Source organism: Aquarana catesbeiana, linkage group LG09 (assembly GCF_042186555.1).
Source record: "Aquarana catesbeiana isolate 2022-GZ linkage group LG09, ASM4218655v1, whole genome shotgun sequence".
NCBI classification, from domain to species: domain Eukaryota; kingdom Metazoa; phylum Chordata; class Amphibia; order Anura; family Ranidae; genus Aquarana; species Aquarana catesbeiana.
Genome location: NC_133332.1, coordinates 239,890,105 through 239,910,588, shown reverse-complemented (window position 1 = coordinate 239,910,588; position 20,484 = coordinate 239,890,105). Strand labels below are relative to the sequence as shown.

Genomic DNA, 20,484 nt, shown 5'->3' with positions numbered 1-20,484 from the left:
ATGCACTTCTGGAAGAATGGTCAAACATTCCCAGAAGCCTTCCCAGAAGAGTTGAAGCTGTTATAGCTGGAAAGCGTGGGTCAACTCAATATTGAACCCTACGGACTAAAGCCTCGTACACACAGTAGGATTGTTGGCAGAGGATTGTCTGTTGGCAGACTGTTGTCCTAAAATCTTACCGTTAGTACGCTCCTTTTGACAATTGTTGTCCAACTTTCGGCCAACAAATATTGGATGACAGGCTAGTAAATTTTTGGCGAACAACGGTTTGACGTCAGATTCTCATATGGTCAGTACACAATCAGTCAGACAAAAGTCGAAAGTACAAACACGCATGCTCAGAATCAATGCTCACCAAACATGAAATTAGCAGAGGGGGCCCAAAGGGTGGCGCTCAAGAGCTGAAATTCCTCGTAGTACGTCACTAGGTTTGTGTTTGTTGCACGACAATTGTGTACCGTTAGTATGCAAGACAAGATCCTAGCACACGCCCCTTTGACAAAAATTAGACGCTCGGTTGGCCAACAATCGTACCGTGTGTACGAGGCTTAAGACTGGAATGTCGTTAAAGTTCTCGTGCCTGTAAAGGCAGGCGTCCCAATACTTTTGGCAATATAGTGTATGTTTCTATTGGTTTTGAATTTTTTTTTTTTTTTTTTTAATCACATAATTTTTTTATTAGGTTTTTTTCTGATGTACAACAAAAACACATTACAACATAAAGCATTTCCAACAAATATCCCATTTTTAATTTTAAAAAATATATATATTTAATACTTTAATAATAGCATACCTTTAATCTTGTCCTTCTAGCCTTTCTGGGAACCCTCCATTCTATGATGAGAATGAGGAAGAGGACAGCGAAAGTCACAACAGGAAAATTTTCCGTAAAATTCTGGCTGCTGAATACGAGTTTGATTCTCCCTACTGGGATGTAATTTCAGCATCAGGTATGTTATCTCTATGCTAGTACAAATGCCATTGCAAAATCATTAACTCTATATTGATATTGCTCCCTGCCACTTCCCTGTCTCCTCCTGTATCCCAGTGATCGGGCTGTCCTAATCAGTGAATAATTCCAGAGACAATCAGTATGGCTTCTGCTGCAGAGAAAGTATTAGTTTTGTTTTATTCTCTCTTTTGTGGATTGAGCTAGGTAAAGGTTAGTGATAGATATGATACAAAGGTTTTGAACAGGGTTTCTCAACCAGTGTTCCATGGAACCATAGGGTTCCTCCAGAGGTTGCTAGGGGTTCCTTGAGCAATGAGCAGTTTTTGCCTCTCAGATAAGTTCCCACTAACACCAATGATCTTTTTGGCTATCTACAAGGAGGTAATTCTTCTCAATGACCATAGTTATAAAGAGCATTCTTCCCTATGACCATCACATTAATTTATCATGCGTTAAAGTTATATGAGTTAAGTTAGATAAAGTAATTTTTAGCAGGGGTTCCCCGAGGCCAGAAAGTCATTTCAAGGGTTCCTCTGTGTTGAAAAGGTTGAAAAAGGCTGGTTTTGAATATGGTTATGTTTAGAGTGAGCCTGTCACTAGATATAGTGCTACAGTCTTGGTAAGTCTGCTTATTATTGGACACTGTGAGCTGCCCACACAGGATCCTCTAAAATGTCAGATACTTTACTCTCTTTAGTTAATGACAAGCTCAATTCAAGGCTATGGTTACTGATTCTAGGGATTTGGGGAAAAATTAAAAAAAAAAGCCTTCACATTTTTAATTTTTTATTTCTTCTTTCCTGACATAATAATAATGAATATAGTAAAATTAATTTTGATATGACTCATAGATACAAGTGTGGGAATATGCAAACCATCATTGTTTGAAAAAATGATGATGTCTTGTTGGCCAGGACATGTCTAGAATTAACAGAAAGTCCTGGCATATCAATACCAGTGTTAACTTGGCCAACTACTAGCAAAGCTAAGGCCTCATGTACACTGCTGCTGGTAAACGGACATTTAGGAGCAGTTGGGCATTTTTTTCAACTGCTCCTGAACTCTCCTCTATGTTATCTCATCAGTACATGTACACAGGGTCGTTTATAAAAAAACAAATTTTCGAACGCGGTTAAACGGCCGTTTTTAGACACCAGTTTCTAGCTGTCAAGTTAAATCGTTCAGGAGAGGTTGAACAACGTCCCGTGTACATGAAGCCTAAAGCCCTGTACACACGACCGGTATTTGCCGTCGGAAAAAGGTTTCTCCGACAGAACTCTGGCGGAATTCCGCTCAAGCGGTCTTGCATACACACGGTCACACGATAGTGTAAAAGATAGTGAAGAGGAAGTCACTCATCTGTCAGATTCAGGCTCAGAATACGATCCTGTAGAGGACAGCGGCTCCATGACAGATAGCTCTGACGACGGAATTGTGGTCCCTGCCAAGGTCAGGCATACCAGACCCCGAACTTCTTCTTCTGTCCTTGATGTGCAAGAACCGCAGGTCCCTCGTATGGAGCAGGGAAGTACTAGCACCGCTATTCCTTCTGGTGAACTGGCAAGCACCAGCGGCCTAGTACACCCTGGTCGTACATCCAGCACTGCTGTAACACTTGGTGACGTGGCGAGTCCCATAAGTGCAGTTCAAGCTGGCGAGGTGGCAAGCACAAGTAGTGTCCCGCTGCCACCAAGAAGACGAACACAGGCCCATTGTGCCCATAGTGCCCTTCCTGCTGCATTCGCCAATCCGAATTGGGAACCCACCACTTCTGCAGCACCCGTACTTCCCCCATTCACTGGCCAACCCGGCATTCAGGTGGAAACAGTCGATTTTAGGTCACTGGATTTTTATTCGCTGTTTTTCACCGAAGATCTCTATAGATCTGTTGTGGACCAAAGCAATTTGTACGCTGGTCAACACATCGCCACTATTCCCCAGTCCTCCCTTGCCAGAGATTGGAAACCAATTACGGTTTCCGAATTTAAGATCTTTCTGGGCCTTTCCCTCAACATGGGCATAAATAAAAAGAGTGAGTTGCGGTCATATTGGTCCATTGACCCAATTTACCATATGCCCGTGTTCTCTGCCTCCATGGCCAGGGCACGATACGAGCAGATTTTGCGGTTCATGCACTTCAACAACAATGAACTCTGTTGTCCTCGTGGAGACCCTGAATACGATCGGCTCTACAAAATTTGGCCCCTCGTAAACCACTTCAACCAACGTTTTGCAGAATTGTTTACTCCCCATCAAGTTGTCTGCGTTGATGAGTCCCTGATTTAATTTTCTGGCCACTTGTCATTCAAACAGTACCTTCCCAGCAAGCGTGCCAGATACGGGGTCAAGATGTATAAGCTCTGTGACAGGGCCACAGGCTATACATATAGTTTTATGGTTTACGAGGGCAAAGATAGTCACGTAGAGCGGACAAACTGCCCTGACTACATAGGAAGCGCTGGCAAGATTGTGTGGGACTTGGTGTCACTCTTATTCGGAAAGGGGTACCACTTGTACGTGGACAATTATTACACGAGCGTGCCACTTTTTAGTCACCTGTTTGATCATCAAATTGGAGCATGTGGCACCGTGCAATCTAATCGCCGGGCTTTCCCCAGCGGCTTGTAGATTCCCATCTTAGGCTGGGGGAGAGAGCCTGCTTGAAGTGTAATAACTTGCTCGCTATGAAGTGGAGGGATAATAAGAATGTTTTCATTCTTACCTCCCTTCATGCAGACACGACGGTCCAAATTACTACGGCGACTGGTGTTGTGGAGAAACCCCTCTGTGTCCACGAATATAATCTTAACATGAGAGGGGTGGACCTCAACGACCAGTTGTTGGCGCCGTACCTAGTTGCCCGTAAGGCTAGACGCTGGTACAAAAAAGTGTCTGTTTATTTATTTCAATTGGCTTTGCTGAACGCTCATGTGCTATACAGAGCTTTAGGACGGACTGGATCCTTCCTTAAATTCCAGGAAGAGATCGTCAGAGCCCTTCTGTTTCCAGACGGTGCTGCACCTCATCTTCTCCAACCAAATGCAGTAAGCCGGCTGCATGAGAGGCATTTTCCGTATGTCCTCTCGAGGACCCCTACCCAACGAGCCCCCCAAAGAAGATGTCGTGTCTGCAGCAAGCACGGATATAGGCATGACACCTGTATTATTGTCCCTCCTGTCCTGACAATCCTGGTCTTTGCATTGGTGAATGTTTTGAACGCTACCATTCACTAGTTGAGTATTAGCGTAGGGTACAGCACTGCACAGACTAGGCACACTAACATAGGGTCTCCCAAGATGCCATCGCATTTTGAGAGACCCGAACCAGTTACAAAAGTTATAGTTACAAAAAAAATTGTAAAAAAAAAAAGTAAAAAAAATAGAAACACAAAAAATAATAAAATAGTTGTTGTTTTATTGTTCTATCTCTCTCTATATTCTCTCTCTATTGTTCTGCTCTTTTTTACTGTATTCTATTCTGCAATGTTTTATTGTTATTATGTTTTACCATGTTTGCTTTTCAGATATGCAATTTTTTTATACTTTACTGTTTTTTGCTCCCACGATGCATAAAGCCGTGACTCCAGCGCTGTCAGAGGTGATTTCACCACCACAGTTACATACTTCAGCATATATGCCGAAGCATGGGGGCAGCAGAGGGCGGAGGAGCAATTTACTCCTAACTTTTGCGGGAGGATGCCCCCATGCTTCGGCATATATATACGGTGCATGTATGCCCATCATTAGAAGTGGGTGGATGAAGGGAGGTATTCTAATGGTGGGCATACCCACCGATCAATCTCTTTTTTTCGTTCAGCCCACAGGCTGCATGAAAAAAAAGTTTACAATATATGCCCAACAAGGATCAGCAACGTACTGGTATGTTGCTGGACTTTGAGTGGTTATATAAGAATGATGCCTGGAGGTTTAGGTATCATTCTTTTGAGCCAGCGGTCGGCTTTCATGTAAAAGCAATCCTAGCGGCTAATTAGCCTCTAGACTGCTTTTACAAGCAGTGGGAGGGAATGTCCCCCCCCATCATCTTCCATGTTTTTCTCTGGCTCTCCTGTCCCAACAGGGAACCTGAGAATGCAGCCGGTGATTCAGCCATTTCTATGGCCTAAGAAACCGGAAGCTACGAGCATTTCATGACTTAGATTTCGCCGGATGTAAACAGCGCCATTGGGAAATTGGGAAAGCATTTTATCACACCGATCTTGGTGTGGTCAGATGCTTTGAGGGCAGAGGAGATATCTAGGGTCTAATAGACCCCAATTTTTTCAAAAAAGAGTACCTGTCACTACCTATTGCTATCATAGGGGATATTTACATTCCCTGAGATAACAATAAAAATGGTTTAAAAAAAATGAAAGGAACAGTTTAAAAATAAGATAAAAAAGCAAAAAAATAATAAAGAAAAAAAAAAAGCACCCCTGTCCCCCCCTGCTCTCGCGCAAAGGCGAACGCAAGCGTCGGTCTGGCATCAAATGTAAACAGCAATTGCACCATGCATGTGAGGTATCACCGCGAAGGTCAGATCAAAAGTAAATCTAAAGTGGTAACCTGTAAAGGCTTTTAAAGGCTTTTAAAAATGTATTTAGTTTGTTGCCACTGCACGTTTGTGCGCAATTTTAAAGCATGTCATGTTTGGTATCCATGTACTCGGCCTAAGATCATCTTTTTTATTTCATCAAACATTTGGGCAATATAGTGTGTTTTAGTGCATTAAAATTTAAAAAAGTGTGTTTTTTCCCAAAAAAATGCGTTTGAAAAATCGCTGCGCAAATACTGTGTGAAAAAAAAATGAAACACCCACCATTTTAATCTGTAGGGCATTTGCTTTAAAAAATATATAATGTTTGGGGGTTCAAAGTAATTTTCTTGCAAAAAAAATAATTTTTTCATGTAAACAAAAACTGTCAGAAAGGGCTTTGTCTTCAAGTGGTTAGAAGAGTGGGTGATGTGTGACATAAGTTTCTAAATGTTGTGCATAAAATGCCAGGACAGTTCAAAACCCCCACAAATTACCCCATTTTGGAAAGTAGATACCCCAAGCTATTTGCTGAGAGGCATGTCGAGTCCATGGAATATTTTATATTGTGACACAAGTTGCAGGAAAAAGACACATTTTTTTTTTTCCATAAAGTTGTCACTAAATGATATATTGCTCAAACATGCCATGGGAATATGTGAATGTACATCCCAAAATACATTCTGTTGCTTCTCCTGAGAACGGGGATACCACATGTGTGAGACTTTTTGGGAGCCTAGCCGCGTACGGGACCCCGAAAACCAAGCACCGCCTTCAGGCTTTCTTGGGGCATACATTTTTGATTTCACTCTTTACTGCCTATCACAGTTTCGGAGGCCATGGAATGCCCAGGTGGCACAACCCCCCCCCCCCCCCAAATGAACCTATTTTGGAAAGTAGACACCCCAAGCTATTTGCTGAGATTTTTTCTTTTCCTTCTTTTTCTTCTTTAAAAACAAATGAGAGCTGCAAAATACTCACCATGCCTCTCAGCAAATAGCTTGGGGTGTCTACTTTCCAAAATGGGGTCATTTCGGGGGGGGGGGGGGGGTTTGTGCTATCGTGGCATTTTATGGCCTTCGAAACTGTGATAGGTAGTGAGGAGTGAATCAAAAATTTACGCCCTTAGAAATTCTGAAGGCGGTGATTGGATTTCGGGGCCCCGTCTGCAGCTAGGCTCCCAAAAAGTCCCACACATGTGGTATCCCCATACTCAGGAGAAGCAGCAGAATGTATTTTGGGGTGTAATTCTACATATGCCCATGGCATGTTTGAGCAATATATCATTTAGTGTCAACTTTGTGCAAAAAAAGAAAAAAAAAAACATTTGTCACTTTCCCGCAACTTGTGTCAAAATATAAAACATTCCATGGACTCAACATGTCTCTCAGCAAATAGCTTGGAGCGTCTACTTTCCAAAATGGGGTCATTTGGGGGGGGGGGGGGGTTGTGCCACCTTGGCATTTTATGGCCTTCAAAACTGTGATAGGTAGTGAGGAGTGAAATCAAAAATTTACGCCCTTAGAAATCCTGAAGGTGGTGATTGGTTTCGGGGCCCCGTACGCGGCTAGGCTCCCAAAAAGTCCCACACATGTGGTATCCCCGTACTCAGGAGAAGCAGCAGAATGTATTTTGGGGTGCAATTCCACATATGCCCATGGCCTGTGTGAGCAATATATCATTTAGTGACAACTTTGTGCAAAAAAAAAAGTTTGTAATTTTCCCGCAACTTGTGTCAAAATATAAAATATTCCATGGACTCAACATGCCTCTCAGCAAATAGCTTGGGGTGTCTACTTTCCAAAATGGGGTAATTTAGGGGGGGGGGGTGTGCCATCTTGGCATTTTATGGCCTTCAAAACTGTGATAGGTAGTGAGGAGTGAAATCAAAAATTTACGCCCTTAGAAATCCTGAAGGCGGTGCTTGGTTTTGGGGGCCCCGTACGCGGCTAGGCTCCCAAAAAGTCCCACACATGTGGTATCCCCGTACTCAGGAGAAGCAGCAGAATGTATTTTGGGGTGTAATTCGACAGATGCCCATGGCATGTTTGAGCAATATATCATTTAGTGACAACTTTGTACAAAAAAAAAATGTTTGTAATTTTCCTGCAACTTGTGTCAAAATATAAAATATTCCATAGATTCAACATGCCTCTCAGCAAATAGCTTGGGGTGTCTACTTTCCAAAATGGGGTCATTTGGGGGGGGGGGGGTGTGCCACCTTGGCATTTTATGGCCTTCAAAACTGTGATAGGTAGTGAGGAGTGAAATAAAAAATTTATGCCCTTAGGAATCCTGAAGGCGGTGCTTGGTTTTCGGGGCCCGTACGCAGCTAGGCTCCCAAAAAGCCCTACACATATGGTATCCCCATACTCAGGAGAAGCAGCTAAATGTATTTTGGGGTGCAATTCCACATATGCCCATGGCCTGTGTGAGCAATATATCATTTAGTGACAACTTTTTGTACATTTTTTTTTTTTTTTGTCATTATTCAATCACTTGGGACAAAAAAAATAATATTCAATGGGCTCATTATGCCTCTCAGCAATTTCCTTGGGGTGTCTACTTTCCAAAATGGGGTCATTTGGGGGGGTTTTGTACTGCCCTGCCATTTTAGCACCTCAAGAAATGACATAGGCAGTCATAAATTAAAGGCTGTGTAAATTCCAGAAAATGTACCCTAGTTTGTAGGCGCTATAACTTTTGCGCAAACCAATAAATATACGCTTATTGACATTTTTTTTACCAAAGACATGTGGTTGAATACATTTTGGCCTAAATGTATGACTAAAATTGAGTTTTTTTTTTTTTTTTTTTTCCACTTCAGCGAAAATTTTCCAAGAGACATTATTTCAACTTTATGTGTCAAACTTTATCTCTTCTCCTTTTTCACATCATTGTGGATTGTTTCCGTCACATCTTTATTATTTTTCCCTTCTAGGATATTCTTAAATATTTTTAAAAACCGGCGACAAACCGCCTTCTATAATTATAAACCCTATTATTATCTTATTCTCTCTCAGTTCCTCTTATTTCCCCCCACCCCCCCTCCCCCTCCCCTGTGTCTGGTCCGTTCCTTTATGTTATTTATTTATCCACTTGGCTCTGCACCTGTTCTTTCTTTTATCCTATCTAAATAAATATCCGAGACTTTGTAGTTTTTCCAACTTTCCCATCTACTATTATCCCCTTTCTCTCCTCCTTCCATTTTGTAGTGATAATCTATTTCCTTTAGCCAGTTTCTAATGTCTGGTTTTCCACTTTTTAGCCAATTCTTGGGAATTAAGGCCTTGGCCGCATTCAGGAGGTTAGGTATTATTGATTTTCTATATTGTTTCTTAGGTTTATTGTAGATATGGAAGAGGCATGTCCAAATATTTTGTTCTATTTCTTCTCCAGTTATTTCCTTTATGTTGTTTAACACTTCCTTCCAGTACTCCATTATTATTGGGCATTCCCACCATATGTGTATGATCGTTGCTATTTGGCCACATTTTCTCCAACACAAGGAGGTTCTATCTTGATGGAATCTGTGTATTCTTACTGGGGTCATATACCATCTTGATACTAGTTTATAATTCATTTCTATGGTCTTCATGTCCCAGGCCTTATTATATCCCATTTCTATCATTTTTTCCACTTTTTGGTTATCTATTTTTAAATTCATTTCTTTTTCCCATTGATTTATATATTCTGGTCTTTCTTGTGCTTCCAAATCTGTCAGTATACTATAAATTTTTGATGTTCCGTTTTTTAATGGTGTTTCATTGCTACATAGCTTTTCCAGTGCAGTTAATTTTGTTTCATCTCTCAGTGGGTGTGGTATTGTGCTTACTAGGTGCCTTATTTGAATATAATTCCATTCATTCATCTTCCATCCATTCCTTTCCTCTATTTCTACTCGTGTTCTTATTTTGCCATTTCTAGTGATATCTTTCAGTCGTGGGTTACCTATTCCTTGAATTTCAAATATTTCCCTCCCAGGGGTGAAGAGATTTGATCCTGTGAGTGCTAATAGTGGTGAATTATATTTCCATTCATTCTTTAAGTGAATGGTGTCCCAAATTTTAAATACATTTTTTGTTATTTCGTGCGTGTCGGTGTCCAATATTCTATATTTCCGTGGAATCCAAATATTCTTATGTAGTGTGGCTCCACTTATTGTGTTTTCCATTTCCACCCATTTTTTTTCATTTTTCTCATTTGTCCACTCTAACATTCGTGTTAAAACTATGGCTTTATAGTACCTACTTATATCTGGGACGGCAAGACCCCCATGCTCCTTTTTCCTTGTGATCAGCGTGTATTTAATTCTTGGTTTTTTATTAAGCCATATGTATTTTAGCAGGATTGTTTTAATTATTTTAAAAAAGCTCTGCGGGATTTTTACTGGTAACATCTGTAATCTGTAATTTATTTTAGGTAATATCGTCATCTTAAACATATTTATTCTTCCAATCCATGAAAGTGGCTGTATTCTTAACTTTTTCATTTCTTCTTTGACCTCATTGATCAGTGGAATAAAGTTTGCCTGATAAATTTTTTCGACTCTAGGAGTTATTTTAATTCCAAGGTAATTGAGTTCTTTTACCCAAGTGAATGGGAATTCTTTTTGTAAAAACTGAACTTCCTTTTCCTCTAGACCTATGTTTAATATTTCCGTTTTTATTGGATTAATTTTGAAGTTTGACAGTTCTCCGTATTTTTTAATTTCTTTCAGTATGTTTGGGAGTGACACTCTTGGGTTGGATACGTACATCAAGATGTCGTCCGCGTAGGCAGCGATCTTATGCTCTTTTCCTCCTAGTTTCGCTCCTTCTACCTCTTTGTTATTCCGGAGTGTTACTAATAGTGGTTCTAAGGCCAATACATATAATAGTGGAGACAGTGGACAGCCTTGCCGTGTTCCATTGTGCATCTTAATTTTTGGAGAGAGTCTACCGTTTACTTTTACGACTGCTGTCGGGCCATTATACAAATTTGTTATCCACTTCATCATTTTTGTCCCAATACCCAAGTGCCGCAATGTATCCATCATGAAACCCCAGTCTACCCTGTCAAATGCTTTTTCTGCATCCAATGACAGGAATAGAACTGGGGTCTCATTCTGCACCTTCTTGTGCAACATCAATAATGATTTTAGGCTGTTGTCCCGCCCCTCTCTCCCCGGGACAAAACCAGTTTGGTCCGGGTTGATCCACAGTGGGATTAGTTTTTTTATCCTAGTGGCCAGGATCTTGGAGTACAGCTTCGTATCAGCGTTCAATAGGGCTATTGGCCTGTAGCTTGAGCAGTTAACTTTGTCTTTCCCTTCTTTTGGTAGTATTGTAATATGAGCTAATAACGATTCACTTCTTATTTCTTCATCTTCCCCTAAGGAATTCATATATTCTAATAGTTTTGGAGTCAGCTGTTCTTCAAATTTTTTATAGTATTTGACCGTAAACCCGTCTGGTCCTGGGCTTTTTCCTACGGGAGTTTCCTTTAATGCCAGTTTTACCTCTTCATGCGTAATATTTTTTTCCAATTCTTCTAGTTGGTCTATTTTTAGTTTTGGTAAGTTTGCTTTTTTTAAATATTCTTGTATCTTCTTTGTTCTTGTATTCGCTTCTTTCCAACTTTCCTGTCCTTTTATTGCATAAAGGGAGCTGAAGTACTTTTGAAATGTTATCGCTATATCTGTGGTTTTATTTACCACTTCTCCTTTTTCATTTTTGATCTTCTCAATGTAATTCAAAGACTTCTTTTTTTTTACCAGATTTGCTAGGTATTTTCCTGGTTTATTAGCCCATTTATATTTTTCTTGTACTACTCTGTTGTAGTCCTTCCTTTCTTCTTGTTCCATCCAGTCTTTTAATTGCTCTCTCTTTTGAGATAGTAGGCCGAAGATTTTGTGTTTTCGTTCCAATTCATAAATTTCTTTAATTATTTGTTGCATGTTTGTTTTCCTTTCCTGTTTTTTTCTTGCCCCTATAGCTATTAACTTGCCCCTAATAACAGATTTATGCGCCTCCCATATTGTTGCTTTCGATACTTCTGGTGTATCGTTTTCTTCAAAATATCTTTTAATTTCTTCTATGATGCTTATTTCGGTCTCACTGTCTTCTAATAAAGTTTCGTTGATTCTCCATGGACCCCTTTCAAGGACTTCTCCTTTTATTTTCATTCTCAAGATTACTGGGCTGTGATCTGAGGCGGTTATTATGCCTATTTTTGTTTCTTCTATTTCTTCCAAGTTTCTATGTTCGACCATGATGTAATCCAATCTGGAGTAAATTTTGTGTACTGTTGAGTAGAATGTGTAGTCCTTTGTGCTGGGGTGCTGAATTCTCCAAGGGTCTATTAGTTGTTGTTCATATAATGTTCTTTTTAATTTCTTTAGTTGATTTACCTCTTTGTCCCTTACTCTTGAGGTACTGTCCATTTTATTATCCATGCTGAAGTTGAAGTCTCCAGCTAGTATTAATTTCCCTTGCTTGAATTCCATTAGTATTTTAATTATATCTATCAAATATTTTTTAGGGTTCTTATTAGGACAGTAGACATTGGCCAATGTATATTTTACCCCATGTATAGTTCCTGTAATAAAAAGATATCGACCCTCCGGGTCTATTTTCCTTTGATCTATTAGAAAACGTACATTTTTCCCTATACCGATGGCTACTCCTTTGGCCCTTCTTATTGGCGAGTCTCCTTGATACCATGTTGGTATGTTTCTTGAATAAATTTTGGCACTTGAGTTTTGGGTTATATGCGTCTCCTGTAGGAAAATTATTTCTGCTTTACTTTTTTCTAGTTCTCGGAGGATGATATTTCTCTTCCCTGGGGAATTTAGTCCTCGGACATTGTAAGAGATTATTTTTATGCTGTTTACATTTTCCATTCTTGTGCCTTTTCTTCCCCGCCCGTCCTCCGGCCCTCCCCCCCACGCGGTCCCCCTAGGAGACCGGATGGAGGGGACACCCAGCGGACGCACGGGGTCTCCTCATCTCTTGTCTCAGAATAGGTGTGCCTATGTAACCACTCATGTGACTCAGACCTCTCCCTCCCCACCCTCCCTCCCCCTCCCCTCCCTCCTCCCACCCTCCCCCTCCCTTTTTTCTGATATGGGTTTTTTACCCCCATATTCTCTAGAGCTGAGAGCATTTTACTTTGTTTTGTGGGGCACGCTCTGCCCCCTCTGCTCTATTTATTGTGAGGCGGAGCTCTGTAAGACACCCTATTACCCCCCTGCCTAAGCACTAATAGGGCGACCCCCTGTCCACTCCGTGAGTCCCTGTCTCCCTCTCCCTGCGTTTTTGTTGTGTTTTACCAATCCTTTCACTTTCCTTTTTTTCCCATCCCATCAACCCCAGCCCCCCCCCCCCCTTTCCACTCTAAGGCCCCTTGCACCGTTGTGTGGTATTTTCTTAGATATTAATTTCCTCGAGAGTCCACATCTTGATGTCTGATCCTTGAATTTACTTGCCACTGTAGGTCATCTCTTGCCGTTATTCGCTCCTGACTATTTGCGTATTTTTCCAGTTCTGGGGAGGGGATTTCTAGTTTGTTGCAAAAGTCCGGAATCTCCTCCACATGTCTTAGCCTCGCACTTATTCCGTTTTTCCTTGCTATTAGACATGCTGGAAAACCCCAGTTGTATTGAATTTCTTGCTCCCGGAGGATTTCTAATAATGGCTTTAGTATCCGTCGTCTTTTCAACGTTTCTTGAGATAAGTCTTGAAATATTTGTAATTTACCTCCCGCAAACTCTATTTGTGTTTTCCTCTTTAGGTTTATCCAGATCTGTTTTTTTTCTTCCCATTTTTCAAAGCGTACGATTACATCTCTAGGTGTTTCCCTTGCAAACCTTTGAGGTTTTTTTACTCGAAAGACACTTTCTATTCCTATTGTGTTAGTTGTTTCCTTTCCCAAGATTTGGTTGAAGAGATTGTTCATTTTTTCTATTAGATTTTCTGCTTGTTCTGTTTCCGGTAACCCACGTATTCTCAAGTTTTTCTTTTTATCTCTATTTTCTTGCTCTTCTATTTTATATGATTGTTCCTGTTGTTCCCGTTTTAATTTCTTTATTTCATCTTCTAGTTCCTTTATGTTTTTTTGATGTAGGTCTACTTTGATCTCTACTTCTTCCACTCTGTTTAACATATATCCCATATCTTTATGGAGTGTTGACATCTCTGCTTTTAGGGAATTCTCTAGTGCCGCAAACATTTTTTCCATATCCTGTTTTGTTGGCAACTGTGGCCCTTGTTGTCCTTCCTCCTTTCCTCTGTCTTCCTCTCCCATTTCTGGCTCCATTCTGGGTTCTGAGAGGTGGCTGGTTTCTGTTTGTACTTTATACTGGCCTTTTTTATCCTTGTTGTCCTTCTCTTTTGTATCTATTTGTCTGCCCTTTGAACCCACTTGTTTCTCTCCTTCTCCGATTCCTTGCTGTATATACCTGTTCATAGGGCCTGGACTTGGGCCTAGGCTGGTCCTAGGTGATTTCGGTATTGCTCCCGCACTTCTTGTTGTTTTCCCCTTCATGTTTGTTTCTATGGCTGGATTTATAAGATCTTCAAAGCTGCCTTCCAGAATACCCCTTGATTGGGATTTCTTAATGATGAAAAAATCTCCCAGCCTTTTTAAATTGACTTATTTTTACTAATATTTCTTTTATTCCGTTCTCATACCCGGCATCCTCCCCACAATCCAATAATAGAAATAAATTAATGAGATATGAGTGGTCCCCGTTTTCCAGAAGTTATGTTACTACCTTAAATACATTAAGCATTCCTTAGTGCTGTTCAATTGTTTAAGCGTTCTTAAGCTGGAAAAAAAAAAAAAAAAAAAAAAAAAAAAAAAAGGCTCAAAAACGCTCAAAAACGCTATTGCAAAAATGCTGAAAAAAAGCTGGAAAAAGTTAAAAAAAAAAAAAAGTCACTGCAAAGACACCGGCGTCTTCACAGCGCTTTTCCAGCAGCCCGTGTGCATGGGGGCCCAGGTGCTCAGCAAAATAATTCAAATGTTTTAGCGATATAATGCAATCTAATTCAAGTATTCAGCAAGATGATTTATATATTCAGCAGTATAGTTCCAGTATAAGCTTATTTGTTCCACATTTTGTTACTATGGAATTTCTTCTTATTCTATAGTTTGTACTATCAAGCCTATAATTAGTACCCTTTGCAAAAAAAAAAAAAAAAAAAAAAAAAAAAAAAAAAAAAAAAAATTCACAAGAAAGGGAGATACTGCAGCAGCAGCAGCAGCAGCAGCAGGCAGGTGGGGGCTGGGAGACAACTCTTCCGTTGGCTTGTCTTTCTTTCACCTTCTCCTTCTCTTCTCCCCTGTTCCCCCCCCCTGTTTTTATTGTTTTTCTTAGCTCACTTGATTCTACTTTTTCAGCTCTTTCGCCTTTTCCCCTGCTTGTTCACTTCAAGACAATTGCAATAGAAGAGCCAAAAGAGGAGGAAAAAACAAAAACAAAAAAAAAACGCTCCAAAAACGCTCAAAGACGCTATTGCAAAAACGCTGAAAAAAGTAAAAAAAAAAAAAAAAAAAAGTCACTGCAAAGACACTAGCGTTTTCACAACGTTCTCCCAACAGCCCATGTGCATGAGGGCCCAGGTGCTCATAAAAATAATTCAAATGTTTTAGCGGTATAATGCAATCTAATTCAAGTATTCAGCAAGATGATTTATATGTTCAGCAGTATAGTTCCAGTATGAGCTTATATGTTCCACATTTTGTTACTATGAAATTTCTTCTTATTCTATAGTTTATACTATCGAGCCTATAGTTAATACCATTTGCAAAAAACAAAAACAAAAAAAAGACCAAAAAAAAAAAAAAAAAAGGATCACAAGAAAGGGAGCTACTGCAGCAGCAGCAGCAAACAGGTGGGGGCTGGGAGACAACTCTTCCGTTGGCTTGTCTCTCATTCACCTTCTCCTTCTCCCCTGTTCCCCCCCCTGTTTTTATTGTTTTTCTTAGCTCACTTGATTCTACTTTTTCAGCTCTTTCGCCTTCATTTACTTTCGCTTTTTATTCCATTTTATTTCGTTTTATTTCAATATGTTCTTTCCCTTTCCCTTTCTCTTGCTCCATTACTTTTCCTTTGCCTTTTCACTTCAAGACAATTGCAATAGAAAAAAAGCCAAAAAAAAAAAAAAAATACGGTACTTATCTTTTAGTTGTTGTTGAATTTGGGACAAAAAGGGACGCTCACTACAGCTTGTTGCAGTCAGACTCAGGTACAAACTTCCTCTGGCTTACTCCACAAGACAGCTCAGTGAGTGATGAGCAGGGGGGGCGGGGAGGGAAGCTACCTACACCTTCTCATCAGGCCGATCATTCCTCTCAGCTGCAGGGAGAGGGTTCTCAGGATCCTCACGCCGTGCACAGAGCCATTACCAGGCTCCTCCCTCCCTCATGGCTCGACTAAAATTGAGTTTATTGGATTTTTTTTATAACAAAAAGTAGAAAATATAATTTTTTTTTCAAAATTGTCTTTTTCCGTTTATAGCGCAAAAATAAAAACGGCAGAGGTGATCAAATACCATCAAAAGAAAGCTCTATTTGTGGGAAGAAAAGGACGCAAATTTCGTTTGGGTACAGCATTGCATGATCGCGCAATTAGCAGTTAAAACGACGCAGTGCCAAATTGTAAAAAGTGCTCTGGTCAGGAAGGGGGTAAATCCTTCTGGGGCTGAAGTGGTTAAATAAACGCTCCTAGACGCAAACGTGGCAAAACGCCGCTAAACGCGGCATGCAAACGCGGCTAAATGGGCGTTTTTAAATGCCGGTTTCAAGCTGTCAAAAAAAACATTCAGAAGAGGTTACCTAAGCGTCCTGTGTACATTTGGCCTAATGGATTCCACATCTAATCTTCACATGACAGTTTGTTGATGTGTTTTTTCTTCTAGCGAAAGATCTTGTTTCCCGTTTGATGGAGATGGACCAGGAACAGAGAATCACAGCTCAGGAAGCACTGGGACATACATGGTAAGTTCTCAGAATTCGGTTCTGTCTCATATCTTTTAAAGGGAATCTCTCACAAATCATCTCTCACATGCCTCTGATGGAAGCAGACATTCCCTAGCCCATGGGACACATATTAATTCTGGAGCTGTGAAACACAATCATTTTATCTTCACTGCAAGTGACTGAATCAAGAAATAGCAGCTTCCATCAGAGGTTTTTCGAAAAGGTATTGATTGCAGGTTGATACATTTTAACGGGCACATGAACCTATCATGACTGCACCTATGCAAAAATGTGAATATTCAGTCTTAAATGCTAACTGTGAAGGCTAATCTCGGCCAGTTCAACAGGAACTGGCTGAGATTCAAACCATGTATGGACAGGCTGATTGTGCCCAAGTTAATCGATCGACTTGGGTACAACCAGCCTGTCCGATTTTACATTCAATTATTGCTAGCCACTAGCAATAATTACTGTGTTCACCTGGCGGAGATGGTTTCACTGACTGTGTTGATGGGGAAATCAAGCAATTTTTGCTCCATCTATTGCTGGCTTTGCTCATGAAATATATTTGTTTGCCTCCTAATTTAGTTTAACTTACTTTGAGTCTGATTCTCAGAGGTCAGCTGAAGTCTTAAGCCAGCCATAGATTTTCTTTCCTGCAACCATGGGTCAGTGTTGATAGAGGAATCCCTCCTGCAGAGCTATTGTGTTCTCCCAGCGTGGGGGGTGGGGAGCTGTCCCCGCTGGGAGAAAACAGTGACTATTGCTAGCCGATATTACAACTGCTGACAATAATCACATGTACAATCCGACGAGCTGGTTGTATCCAAGTTGGTGGATCGATTGATCTACTTGTGTACAATCAGCCTGCCCATACATGGTTTGAATCTCGGTTCCTGCTGAACTGGCCAAGATTCGAACCTTCTATGGCTGGCTTTATAGTTGCTGCCCTATTTTCTACCTGGCCCTAACACAATGTTTCAGCTTCTGAGTTTTCATAACTCTTTCAATCAACAAGTTGTTTACCATCTTTAAAACTATAAGTCCCTGTTATTTGACACAGTTATGCATTGGAGTTGCCAAAACGAGTGTCAGGCCATTCACTGTACAGCAACGTTTAGATGTTAGATGACCTTCGACCCCTAAATCTCAAGCTGAAGAGTCAGACCAAAATAAAGTACATTCAAAAAATGGTGGGTGTATAGCAGTGTTTTTTTTTTTTTTTTTTAAACGTGGCCGGCATAATTTTAAGACAGGATATAATGCTGCAATGGAGCAGTGTAGGACACCCTATGTGTTTCCTCTGGGTATGGTGAATTTATAAAATATTGCATTTACCACTTCATCTTCTTCAAGTGAACCTACTTATTGCTTGACTACTATTATGGAAACACAGCAAGGGTATGTTTTAGGAGGGTTAGGTGTTCTAAAGCTCAAAGCTATAATGACCCTGTTTTTAGAAATGACAGATGAAAAAAACAATCATTATAGCGGATAACGTTACATCTTAATGAATTTAACTGTCTGTCATTCAGCTTCTTCTTTGCAGCAGTCGTATGCAAAAATGTTGGAGCTTAGGCTCTATTCACACTATTGCGTTTTTTGATGCATTTTGCATTTTGCAGAAATGCATGGGAATTTTTTAACATGGGTTCCTATGGAACATGTTCACATCAATGCATTTTTGTGCCCCTGCATTTTTGGAAAGGGTCTGGGACTTTTTTTTCATGCAAAATGCAGCTTTTTGCATGTAATAGAACTCATTGGACCCACATCCAAAAACGCAAGTACTGTATTTATACCGCGTTTTGCGTTTTTTTTTCTTTCTTTTTTTTTTTTACACTGTATACAGTATTAAAAAAAACACTGCAAAAAAAAAAAAAAAAACGCAGCAACAACGCGGCAAAAACGCATGTTCAAAAACGTGGCAAGCACCGCAAAAAGCACTGCAGAAACACTCAAAAGCAACATGCATAGATGGGGATCGAGCTTGGACTTTACGGCATACTTTGCCCGGCGGACTTTTCGACGGACTTTACGACAGACTTGTCTACACACGATCAATCAAAGTCCAACGGTTTCGAATGTGATGACGTACGACCGGACTAAAACAAGGAAGTTCATAGCCAGTAGCCAAATAGCTGCCCTAGCGTCGGTTTTTCTCCGTCGGACTAGCATACAGACGATCGGACTCTTCGAACCGGACTCGAATTCGTCGGATAGATTTGAAACATGTTTCAAATTTAAGTCCGTCAAACTTTTGAGAAAACAAAGTCCGCTGTAAGAATGAAGGCTAGTGGCTCCATCACTTCATGTGTGTTTTTTTTAACACCTAACCAAAATGAGTTGTGAAGGATATTTCCTTTGTAAAATAATAATTCTAGAATCATTTGGTTGTTGTAATTTTTCAGAGATTCTTTTCCTACAATTGCCTATATCTTTTCCCTTGAAGGGTCTCAGGAAATGCTGCTTCAGAAAGGAATCTCAAAGAAGGTGTTTGTGCTCAGATCGAGAAGAACTTTGCTAAAGCCAAATGGAGGGTAAGTAACATACACTGAGACGTGGAATTATTCAATTATAAAAAATAAAAAAAACATGGTGCAAATACATCACATCAAGGTCAGGTTTCATCATTTAAATGAAGCAAGTTTACTGTGGATAACCTCTGGTTTTCCTTGCTCCTGTCTTGGATACATGTTATTTCATATGAAAATGGTAGGCTGTTGTTTTAATGGGATTTCACTTCTTTTCCCACCACAGAAAGCCATACGGGTCACCACATTCATGCAACGACTGAGAGCTCCAGAGGGCACTGCTGGGCGCCTCCCTGTCACGCCGAGATCTTCCATGAGTGTGTCACATGAGGTCACTGTGGAAGCCTGCCCTTCGTCTCCAAAACAATCCCCTTCCCAACACAGTATTCCTAAGCCTGACTGGAATCCGAGCAGGACCCAGCAAACCTCTGAATGTGAGGACCACTCGTCTGAGAATCCAGAACAGAGTGGGCCATAATGTCTTGCTTCTTCCTCCAACCAAAAGGACGACCACACAGAAGGACAAATGATCTGCTTGCAAAACAGGAACAAATAAATCTGGTCACAAACACTGGCCTAGATAGTGATCCCATTGTGGGGGAGACCTAACCTACCAGATAAATGTGTTGAAAGGGGGGAAAGAAAGACCTAAGGTCACTATCAATATTTAAGGCCTAGATGTAGAAAGAGGGATTATGGGACTTGATGGGATAAACCTTATTCTTGGAGCATGAAAACTGACCCTGGACAAATTATTTATAGTGTACATTTTCCTAAAAATTTTTTTTTTTAAATAAATAGATTACATACTGACCCTCTGACATAAAAAAAACAGTGACATTCCTTAATGAAAGAGGGTGATCTACATATAATTTAACATTTCTCAGAAGCTAGCAAGCAGGTTTAAGGTCTCTGGTAGACCTGTTCTTCAAGCTAGGTTGCATCATACAATATCTTCCAAACTGTTTCCAGGTGTGTAGCCTTTTGCATGTCATCTGCATGTTTACACGTTTTAGTTTGGAGTGTATGCCCTTACTATGCCACAGAGGCCGGTACCCCTGGCAGTAAGGAGATTTAAAACTAATAAAGGAGAACTAACTATCTACAACCATTTGTTCCTTCTTGTTAGCTCTTATATCCCCCTATAAGAAGAAAAGGGAGTAGCAGTTACTCATAACTGCTTACACTACTTCATGATATGTTTAAAACTGAACTCCAAGCAAACAGTACACAGATAAAATACATATAACCAAGCTGTTTTACCTGCCAAAGAATTTGTATATATCTGTACATCCAGTTATGATATTTTTCTCTGCAGCAGTTAGGGCACACCTATATGTCTCCTCCTCACTCCAACCCTGTGACTGGACAGTGAAATGAGAAGCAGCAGACTGATGAATTTAACTTTCTGTCACTCTGCTCTCTCTTCCTGTCAGAATGCTACTTTCACTGCAGCACAACTGATTGGCTCCTTATGCTGCTACTCCTTTTCCCATTCTAAGC

The 20,484-nt window shown here is 40.4% G+C and overlaps 1 protein-coding gene across 7 annotated transcripts in view; it reads left to right on the top strand.

The window, feature by feature from the left end:
- The window catches only part of LOC141108427 (caM kinase-like vesicle-associated protein), a 140,704-nt gene extending 120,615 nt beyond the window's left edge, over nucleotides 1-20,089 (top strand). For all 7 annotated transcript variants that reach the window (XM_073600019.1, XM_073600020.1, XM_073600018.1 and 4 more), the window contains exons 8-11: nucleotides 814-950; nucleotides 16,387-16,465; nucleotides 18,900-18,987; nucleotides 19,208-20,089. In XM_073600019.1, the coding sequence (XP_073456120.1) occupies nucleotides 814-950; nucleotides 16,387-16,465; nucleotides 18,900-18,987; nucleotides 19,208-19,459 (556 nt within the window). In that variant the 3' untranslated portion in view covers nucleotides 19,460-20,089. The remainder of the gene's footprint in view (nucleotides 1-813; nucleotides 951-16,386; nucleotides 16,466-18,899; nucleotides 18,988-19,207) is intronic.
- Nucleotides 20,090-20,484: the final 395 nt, after the last annotated feature.